The 11,507-nt window shown below is 34.5% G+C and overlaps 1 protein-coding gene across 1 annotated transcript; it reads left to right on the plus strand.

Annotated features, from left to right (window-relative positions):
• LOC109841946 lies at positions 1,178-3,282 on the plus strand. Its single transcript, XM_020410868.1, has 3 exons — positions 1,178-1,330; positions 1,860-2,010; positions 2,768-3,282. The coding sequence occupies exons 1-3, from the start codon at positions 1,178-1,180 to the stop codon at positions 3,280-3,282; spliced, it is 819 nt and encodes a 272-aa protein (XP_020266457.1).

Genomic DNA, 11,507 nt, shown 5'->3' on the forward strand with positions numbered 1-11,507 from the left:
ATGATATATAGTATATTATATCTATATAATATATATATATATTGAGAAAAAATTGTGTATGCTTGGTACCAAGAAATAATTTTGTGCTTGACGTAGTGAGGCTGTCCTATTCTCATTCATCATTCTAATCTCAACCACTTCCTTAACACATGTGAATGTGAAGCCAATTTCAGATGAGTGAAGGGAAAATATCCCACCTCACTATCAAGCACAAATTTTATGCTTGGTTGAGTGAGGTGTCCTATATCTCTCCTCTCATTCTAAGAGCGGTGTTTGTTTCAAAAAAATTTGCATTTGAGTGGGATTCAATTTTAGATCAAAAAGTGAGTTTTTGGGGTTTATAGAAATCTTATAAACTTTGTTTAGCTTTCCAAACCAAATTGAGAATATTGATCCCCAAAATTATGAAATCTACTAATATTTTTAGGATTTTGCAAGAATCCTACTTCTTATAGTAATTTGGTGGATCTCTAACAAAAACCCATCCAACTCACAAAACTACTCTCGCTCGACGATTCCCAGGACCCAACCCTCATAATCACCGCGTCGTCCATATTCGTCTCCATCCTCTTTTAACCCGTCGCTCTCATTATCACCACGCGAAAACGCCGTAGAATCGTTTCCTCCTCCTGCTGTCAACGACCCCACCCCTCTCCCTCCTCTCCACCCTCAACCTCAGCCGGGCTCCGCCTCCTCCTCGCGCTCCCAATCTCACAGATCCACGGTCTTTCCTCTCCTCAACTCTCCCTAACGTTAGTTGGGTGTAAATTGATTTGGGATTCTATTTGTTTTACCGAAATTCTCAGGCTGCGCCGAATAGTTCTCCGACAACTAAGCCTCCTCCGCGGCAGGTAAACTCGTTCCCTTTCTTCATAAAATTAGAGTTCTTTTGTAATTTGTGAATTAGTGAAAATATTCGGGAGTTTATTGTGAAATTTACTTGAGTTCTATTGCTTGGATTATTAGACTGTGAAATTTGTGGCAGATTTGGGGTTATATATGAAATTAATTAGTTCTATTGCTTGGAGTTTTTTTTCTCCTTTATTTCTCCTTTCCCTTATGACTTTTTTTTCTTTTTTTCTGCATTCATCATTTACATGAGGCATATTTGATTTTTTTATGTACTCGTATTTGAGGAATCCCATCTAAAGCAAGAACTCTATGTATGAATCTTACCATGGGGAAGCTTTATCGTATCTCTAGAGATAACCGATCTGCTATTGCATGCTATAAAGATTGTTTGAGGTTAGATGTGCATGCTTTTGGTGTGAGTTCTTTTGGTCTTGGTGATTTCTTTCATATTTCAGCTTATTTTTTCAAGGGTTTACAAGTTACTCTGTATCTTATTTGTTCTGATTTAGGATACAGAATTCCTACCACGAAAGTTGAGATGAATCTACTTGACTTATTAGTCAGTCCTTAAGAAGGAAATATATTTGAAAGAAATGCAAGGACTAGTAAAGGAAAATTTTGAGAAAATTATAGCTAACTAACCTCAGCCAAATAAATTTAAAAACTCTCCCTTACAAGTCAACCGCAATTCTTTGCTGGCTTATGGCAAAAAGGTCCTGGTAGGAATAGCATAGTTGCAAAGAGTGGTGATTCAAATTCAATGTTCTTGTACTTCAGGCATAGGCATGACCCTCACGTTAATAGGATCATAATCATCATATATGCATGACCCTCACCACACAGGGTTTTTGTGAAATTGGTTTGGCACAATTATTAGACTGTGAAATTTGTGGCAGATTTGGGGATGAAATTGTTCTCTATCTATTGCTTGGATTATTCTTATTCTTAATATATAAAGATTCATTAATGAAGTTTTGTGACTTTGTGAGTTTTTTAAAATAATGTAGATGGAGGACATTGATGAAGAGATGTTAATGAGGATGGCTTCTAATGCTATTATCTCCGCGGTGATTTGTGTGTTTGCTTATTTGATGAGGATACGTAGTAGAAGAAAATCAATCACTTATCAACCTACATTGCACAATAGAGAGAAGATAGGTATGAGAGCTAGGCACATTAGTCGTGTGTTTAATGGCTATAATGAGAGTTGTAGGGCTTATGTTAGAATGAGGCCGCATGCATTTCATAATCTTGTTAGCATAATGAGATATACCGGCCTACTAAAAGATTCACGAGGTGTTAAAGTAGAAGAACAATTGCTCATGTTCCTTAATATATTAGGCCATAAAACAAAAAATAGAATTGTTAGGTCATATTTCATAAGATCGAGGGAAACTGTATCAAAATACTTTAATAAGTGCTTGGAAGCTGTGGGTCGTTTAAGGGGGCGGTACATGAAGCAAGCTACAAGTGAAGTATCGCCAGAGATTGCCACTAACCCGTTATACTATCCTTATTTCAAGGTAATCATTATTATAATATAACTACTCATAATATAACAGTTAATTTTTCCTTTCTATTATTGATAACTGTTTAATGTATCATATAAGATTGCATTAGCATGATAGATGGAACCCATATCGACACCATGCTTCCCGCTAGCCTTGTTGCACGTTTTAGAGGTCGTAAAGGTGTAACTCAAAATGTTCTAGCTACATGCACTCCCAACAAGTTATTTTTGTATGTTCTAGCTAGATGGGAGGAATCCGCAAATGATTATAGTGTTTTGCAAGATGCGTTATCTAGACCACAACCTCGCGGATTGAGAGTTTATGACGGCAATAAATCAATCAAATAAAGTATGTCTACTTAATTATAATTAAAAAATATACTAAATTTTTTTTGGTAATTGTAGGAAAATATTATTTGTGTGATGCGGGCTACACTACTATGCATGGCTTTATCTCCCCATATCGAGGAGTACGGTATCATCTAAATGAGCACAAGGGTAGGCCAATTAATAATAGACAAGAGTTGTTCAATTTAAGACACTCATCCCTAAGGTCTAAAATTGAATCAACTTTTGGTGTATTGAAAAATCGTTTCAAAATCCTATCCGCGAAGTCGCATTACCCTTTTCCAACTCAAGTTGATATAGTTATTGCATGTACTATACTTCATAACTACATCGCCATAGAAGACCCGGGCGATGAGTTGTTGCATGAGGACAACCATATTGAAGAGGATAGAGATGAAGTAGCAAATGAAGGTGAAGAGGGTGTTGTTGACTTTACTCAAACTATGGCACAAAGAGAGGAAGGAGATCCAAAATATGAATGGAGAGCAAAGAGGGATCAAATTGCAATTGAAATGTGGGAAAATTATTGTGATAAATATCATGGTGGAGACACAACCGAGATTGGGATGTAATTTAAGTTATATTTTCCATGTATTATTGTACTCGTTGATATATTGTCTACTACCTCTATGTATTTGTTGATATTACAACTGTACTCATGGATAAATGGGTATATTATCATTATGAATGCTATTTTTGCATATATCCAACTTGCTAGTTTGCGGTTCTGTTTTATTTTTTGCTTGTTTGTAACCTTGATTATATGAGTTGCTTGGCTTGTTTGCATACTGGTTTTTCATGCTCTTGGATTATTTGAGTTTTCCGGATTTATCTATGATGATTGGGCTTTATGAATGCTATTTTTTGATGTTCGTACTCTATTATTGTACTAACATGAGATTTGAAATTTGTTATTTGTCTGTTTTCATTTGTAGCAATCAGTCATGGTAGATTCTAATGGAAGTGATAAGTTCAAGAATACTTCACCTAGAACACCAACAATACCCACTTATCCATACTTCCCGGCTCCCTCACCACCCATTACACAACCATTCCCTCCACCCTAATACATTGCTCCACCGACTTATCCATCTTACAATCCTTATGATATGAACTACTCATTTATGACTCAAGAACCCATGTCGTTTGTGAATATGCTTAACAGTGGCCACCCACTTTTCCATACTTCCCTTGGTACCCATTCAAGTGAGACTCCTTCTTTGAAGAGGCCAATTGCAATTGACCTTGAGGCTGACGCTACCTCACCAAGCAAAAGCAAGAAGCGGGTAGTTACTAAAAGAAAAATACCACCAAAAGTCTTGAATAAGAAAGAGAATACAAGGGGGTGCCTAATGCTAAATGGACTGCAGAAAATGATGATGTGTTAATCCCCTTCCTTACTCAGATGGCAAAGGATGGACTCAAAGTTGATAAAAACTTTAAGGTTCTCGCATATCGAAGAGCTACAGAGGAGGTCAACAAGAAATGTGGCACTGAGTTCACAAAGGAGAATGTCATGAACCATGTCAAGTCCTTGAAGGGTAAATATTTTGATATGTGCACTGTCATGAACATGAGTGGGGCTGGTTATGATCCACAAACTAAGATTGTCACCATGGATCCAGATTGTTTTGATAGGTGGACACATGTAATATTTTTTCTAAATAAGCAAACTTTGAATATTTAGTTCTGAGTAAACTGATTTTGTAATATTTTATTGTATAGGATAAAAAATGCAATAGCTCTAGGTTGAAGGAGTATTTGAACACTCCTCTCATTCACTATGAGAACTTGTGTTATATCGCAGGAGATGACAAGCAAAGGGTGATTTTACCAAAGATATGACTAAAAAGCTTGGCTCTAGGCAACATGATACGGTTGATGAGGATCATGTAACACTTAGTGATACTGAGGTTGATTTGTCCTCAAGCCTACGTCTTGAGCCCGAGAAATAAATTGGGCAAAACCATAACTCTCAAGCTAAAAAATTGAAGACTTCTAGTGGGGTAGCTTCTGCATCAATTGAAATATTAACTCATAGGAAGAAGAGTAGCAAGGCTAAAGATGATGAGACTCTCATGCACAATTTCATTGACACGATGTCGTTCTCAATTCAAAATCAAAGTGTAAATCAACGTGTTGTGCATTAGAGTGAGACCATGGCGAATGCTCTAATGACGCATGAGAATGAGTTTTCTGAGGAGACATTGGATAAAGTGCTTGATTACTTGTATGACCATGAATCAGAATCTAGGAGGTTGATCATCAAAACCAAAAATTCTCAAAAGCTATTTATAGAGAAGATTGTCAACGAGCAAGGGTTTGACTTATGAAAACTTGATATTGCACTACTTTTGAAGACTTGACATATCTATTGCTTTTGTAAACTCATTGTATATTTAACAACTTAATGATGTAACTAATTTTGTAAGTTGAACACTTAGTGGTGTAGCTTTATGTTTCTAATTATGTAAGTTGAACACTTAGCGGGTGTAACTTTATGCATATTTCACTGCTTTTGCCAATATCTTGCATATTTCACTACTCTAATTGCAATATCATTATAACTTTGGTTCTTTTGCAGGTTTATATATATATATATACACGTTTTTATGAATACCTACATTGCACGATATGTATTGGTATGTCTATATGGTTGTCTTCAATGTGGGCAATGATGATGGTCTTAGTTAAGAGAATGCAATCTACAATGTTTTGCTATGTTTAGGTAGGGCAATTTAGGATGAGAATGCAACCTACATTGCATTTACAATGTTAGGTAAGGCAATCCATTCATGTGATTGCAACCTACATTGCATTTACAATGTTAGGTAAGGCAATCTATTCATGTGATTGCAACCTACATTGCATTTACAATATTAGGTAAGGTAATCCATTCTTGTGATTGCAACCTATATTGCATTTACAATGTTAGATGAGGTAATCCATGTATTCAATTTTAATACTTGTATCTGAGCCCCTACCTTGGTCCTATTATGACAAATATTGGGGAATTACGACACTGTTTTTTATATTCTGTAGGAAATTGTATTTCTCATAGCGCATTCTTTTACTTCTCTTTAATAATGGTATGCTTCTCTGATGTTTGTTCCCTGAAGGGGTTGTCTCTCAGATTTAGCACCTGTGGTGTTGCTTGGCAGTTGAGACATTTTTGCTTGATATTAGCACAAGGCTGATCATATCTGTCCCTACCACAATCCTTGAATGTTTTGGTTGCTTGGTCTTCACAGGCTATTTTCAATTACATATTGTGCTATTGTTGGAATAATATGACTTTTTTGCAGACTGGTTATATGCAGCTTGCTTGTTTGCAGCCTTGGTTATATGAGCTGCTTTTGTTTGCACTTGGCTAGTTTGCAGACTGGTTATTTGAGTTGCTTCTGTTGCAGGTTTGGTTGCTTGTGAGCTTGATTGTTTTCCATGGTTTCAGTTTCAGTTTCAGCTATGATACTTGATTATTTGAGTTGCAAGTAGACCACAACCTTGTTGGTTTGTTTCACCCTTGGTTATTTGAGCTGCTTGCTTGTAGCCTTGTTCATTTCTTGGTTTGTTGCAGCCTAGGTTTGTTGTGGGTTTACTTGCAGCCTAGGTTTGTTACAGCCTTGGTTATTTAAGCACTAAGCTTGTTTTTAATGGCTTGTGAGCTTGGTTGTTTCAGTTTAAGTTTGACGTTGAACTTAGTTGCTTATTGGCTCGTGAGCTTGCTTGTTTTCTATGGTTTCAGTTTCAGTTTCAGTTTCATATTTATTCTCAGGAAAAGGTTGTATTCTTTGTCTAATGGTTGCTTGTGAGCTTGATTCAGATTGTTTCAGTACTCAGTTTATTTCAGATTCAGGTTGTTTTAGCTTCAGTTTGTTTCAAAACCAGTTTGTTTTCTAATAGTTGCTTGTGAGCTTGTTATTCAGGTTGTTTTAGCTTCAGTTTGTTTCAAAACCAGTTTGTTTTCTAATAGTTGCTTGTGAGCTTGTTACTGAGCATGTTTTTGATGGGGGCTATGATCTAATAGTTGCTTGTGAGCTTGTTACTGAGCATGTTTTTGATGGGGGCTATGATGATTGGTCACGTAAGAATTTGAGGCTATGATGATGGGTCCATTTACATCAAGTTATTATTTATTACCTCCAAAGCTTTTTCAGTGCACCGTTATCATGTGCTCAATCTTTCTTTGGCTATTATGTATTCATAGGTAGTTGGGTACATGCTGAACTCACTAAAATTGCAACTGAGGCTTGGAATTTCAATTGTAATGCTTGAATGGTGTGGTTTACTTATGTGTAAACTAATTTTGTAATATTTTATTGTATAGGACAAAAAAATGCAATAACATGTCTTCAATTATAATGTTTTCAACCGAGCTTTGGTTAATTGTTTTGATGGGATTTGGTTTTGAGCTTTGGTTAATTGAGTTTGAGCTTTGGTTAATTTGGGTTTGAGCTTTGGTTAATCTTACAAGCTGTCGGAGCTCAGTCATGATTAGCTCAATGGTCTTAAGGCTTGACCTCGCATTGATTTCACTTCTACTTTCCGTGTGGTGAGTTTTTTTAATTATCTATTGATTGATACTACTAAATTTTGACTAACTTTAATGTGTGTCAATGAATTAGGTGTAACCCATTGTGGATGATGTGCAAAGTAGAGGAGATGTTGCTGTTGTAGAGTTGGTTCTCCTTCGATGTGCTCAAATATAATGCCCATATATAATATTTTATAGCATTAGTTTTAATGAACTTTGAAGCTTTGGTTGCTTGATCAGTTGCAATTCAATCTTGCAGTTATACCTGAATGTTTGACAAAGTTATATTGGACAAAGTGGTAGAGGTTGTTTCTGATCTTCTAGACCCAGAGGTAGGTTAGTGTTAACAAAATATTTCATAATATGTTTATTTGCATCTAGATAGAAGTTATTAATATACATTTGTTTTTATCTAGCATTATTGCTAATTTTCTGAATGCTTTGTGCTGAATGAGTAACATTACTATCTGTTAACTGAAATGCAGCTAGATCCAGCTGTGCAGGAAGCGTTAGATGTGGCATATGACATTATATTTGCATTCCATCATGCTCAAAGTGCTCCTGAGAATATTATCGAGAATATGTAGGTACACATTTACTTCCATGTTTAATTTGTATTCGCATTGCTTGATAGGTCTTGGATGAGATGCTATTAAGCAGCGAATGTTTTGTTTCAATTTTTGCAGCTGGCCTGAGCTTACATGAGGGTGTTGTTGCTTGTGTTATTGGGTCAATTTTTCTTGTTTGCGGTTGCTTGCTTGTGTTCTTAGGTCCAAATTACTTGTGTTTGGACAGGTTTTGTTTAATTTTTGTTAAAGGGGCTTGAAACAAACTGAATCTGCACCTTGTATGTTATACAATTGTATTTATTTTTTTGTGGGAGGTAAGATCACCAAAGTTCTTATATTCACCATTTATTATTTTGGTAATCCTAAAACTTGTTTGTTACAACTATGGATTTCAAATTCTAAAATTTGTAATGCTACAATTTGAGTTTGAAACAAACAAGAATTTACAAATTATAGCATTTTAAATCTAAAAATATTAATGAAACAAACATAATTTTAGGAATCCCAACCCATAACAAAAAACCAATGGATTTCAAATCCCATGTTGAAATCTATACCCTAAAATTATAGGATTTGAAACAAACACCCCTAATTCTTAACCAGTCCCCAACGCATGTGTATGTGGGCCCCAATTATAATGAGTAAAGATGAATATGCCACCTTACTACTAAGCTCAAAACCTTGTGCTTAGTACCAAGTATATCCATTTCTCTCTCTCTCTCTCTCTCTCTCTCTCTCTCTCTCTCCTGCACCTTGTATGTTATACAATTGTATTTATTTTTTTGTGGGAGGTAAGATCACCAAAGTTCTTATATTCACCATTTATTATTTTGGTAATCCTAAAACTTGTTTGTTACAACTATGGATTTCAAATTCTAAAATTTGTAATGCTACAATTTGAGTTTGAAACAAACAAGAATTTACAAATTATAGCATTTTAAATCTAAAAATATTAATGAAACAAACATAATTTTAGGAATCCCAACCCATAACAAAAAACCAATGGATTTCAAATCCCATGTTGAAATCTATACCCTAAAATTATAGGATTTGAAACAAACACCCCTAATTCTTAACCAGTCCCCAACGCATGTGTATGTGGGCCCCAATTATAATGAGTAAAGATGAATATGCCACCTTACTACTAAGCTCAAAACCTTGTGCTTAGTACCAAGTATATCCATTTCTCTCTCTCTCTCTCTCTCTCTCTCTCTCTCTCTCTCTCTCTCTCTCTCTTTATATATATATATATACCGAGGATGAAATTGATCCTTTGTAGCAAGGTGGTTGAAACTTAGCCACTCGTCATAGTGGTTCCCATTTGAAAATAGTCCTCTCCAATCCATGTGCAAGTGGTTCCCTTTTGAATATATGGTTGAGAATGAGCTACCTCACTAGTAAGGATAAAAAATAGTCCTTTGTACCAAGGTTATCCATATTCCTCTTGTATATATATCATACTCCCTTTATAAGTGGGAGTTTGGGAAATATTTTTCATGAACAAAATACCTTTCATCCTTTTAGATATTATATTATTATTTTCCTATCCTAATTAACTCTCCTTAATAAAATATAAGCTTCAATTATCCTATCATATCCTAATTAAATTGTATATAAGCTAAGATTTGATTTAAGCATATCAAATTATATGAAGTTATAGATAACTGTTCAACCTCCACATTCTGCCACTTCTCTAGAAATTACAAAATAGAAAATTTAAGAACTTACAAGATTTATTTAGAGTTTATTTAAGGAAACCACCAGTAATTTAGACCCTATTTGACGTTACTATCCTTAGTTACTCAAGTTTCAGAAACCCACCCATGACTACTATTTCATTAACATAAAGCGGCCTATACCCTTTTCCACATAATTTTCTATCCATAAATTAATACTTCAACGATTTTACCCTATATATTTAATTTTTTAAATTTGGGTATCAAAATTTAACTTTGTTGAACTTTGGTATCAAAAATAAAAATTTTAACTTTTTTTAACTTTGTCAATCAATATTAAAATTTATTGAAATTTAGTATATCAAGATCAAATTTTGTTTAATTTGTAGAAAAATTAAAATTTGTTGAACGTTGTTAATCAAAATTAAATTTTCTTGGGGAGTTTTTCTAAATATTGACTAATTCAAGGTGGTAATGTGAAATAGGACCTAAGTTAGGATGATTCCCTGGAAAAAATCATTTATTACTAGAAAAAGAGAGAAAGATTTAAAAATTTGACAATCTAAAGATTTAAATTTGATATCTAAGATAAAAAATTTGAACTTTTTATCTTACCATTTATTTCTTTTTATATTTAAATTTTGAAAGAAAAATAAAGATTAGATGATATTATAAAATATTCTCACCTTCTAATTATTTTCATAATTTAGGGAGACAAATGTTAATTATGTGTGAGTGACTCAGCTAGGAAATATCTAAAATCCATAGAATTTACGCAATCTCTAGAAATACTCAAAACCCATACTTTGAAGATTTTACAAGAAAATGAACTTAAAAAATTAGTACAATTATCTAAAAAACTTTTAGAAATTGTATTTTTTTAATTCAAAAACCAAAAGACTTCAAAGTATTGAAAAGTTTACAGAAAAATTCTATCTTTTTCAAAATTTACAGAAAAATTATATATTTTACAAAATTTTAAAAAAGATCCAAAGGAATTTCATACATGTCAAATTATCCTAATTAATAGAAATATCTTTAATAGGATCTCACTTTAATCTTGTTATAATTAATTGAAATATCTTTAAAAGATGGAAAAAAATGTGGCGGGGCCCCAAACGCTGAAAAATCATGTGATGAGGCTCATTGTATTTTTCCCCGTGTGTATAAGCCCTAAAAACTTATAGTATTTGTAACGAGGCCCTAAAGTACCGATTTTTGAAAAACACCCATGGGAAGTTACTAACGTGCCCCTTTGATGGGACTATACCCGTTTAATACGCCCCCTCACCTACTCAAGAACCCCACCTCTATCTCTCTCTTCCACCGCCTCCCTATTCACGAAACTCTAGAACTACTTCTTCTCTCGTCAGTGTTTTTTGCAAGTGCTAGGTTGTTTGTTGGAAATAGGTTGTTCGTCGGCAAAATGTCATCCAGGGAAGCAAAATTCGTTAACGACTACGAAATCCAAAATATTGGTTCCTCTGGTGTTGGCAGCACGGAGAAAGCCACTCAAACCCTCCTGGTCATGCAACGGCAGGCGGTAGAATGGCGAGGGCGATAAAGAAGAATGGTAAGGGTTGGTCGTACCATCGTACCCACACTAAAAAACAGTAAGTGCCCTAATTTCAACTAGACTGTTTTTCACCATAATGTGCCCCAATTTTAACGAGCTAACACTCCCCAAAAACTCATTAAGGTAATGTTAGTTTTAGTTTGTGTCCATATTAGTTCTATTTAAAAATGTTAGTCCTATTTAAAAATTAGCCAACTGCTTCCATGTTAGTTCTAGATTGAGTCCAATGTTAGTATTATAACAGACAACGTTAGTTCTATTAGATGTCGGGTAGTGTTAAGTCTAAATCAGTTCATGTTAGCTCTAAATGAACTTGGAATTTTTTGGTTTTTTACAGGAAAAAATTGTTGTAACTGAGCATGCTGATTTAATAAGGTTAACCGCCAATATTGGGCCTTATTGTCAGTTCATGAAACGTATTGCTCCGAAGATGTGTTAATGT

This window comes from Asparagus officinalis, chromosome 5 (assembly GCF_001876935.1).
Source record: "Asparagus officinalis chromosome 5, Aspof.V1, whole genome shotgun sequence".
Taxonomy (NCBI): Eukaryota; Viridiplantae; Streptophyta; class Magnoliopsida; order Asparagales; family Asparagaceae; genus Asparagus; species Asparagus officinalis.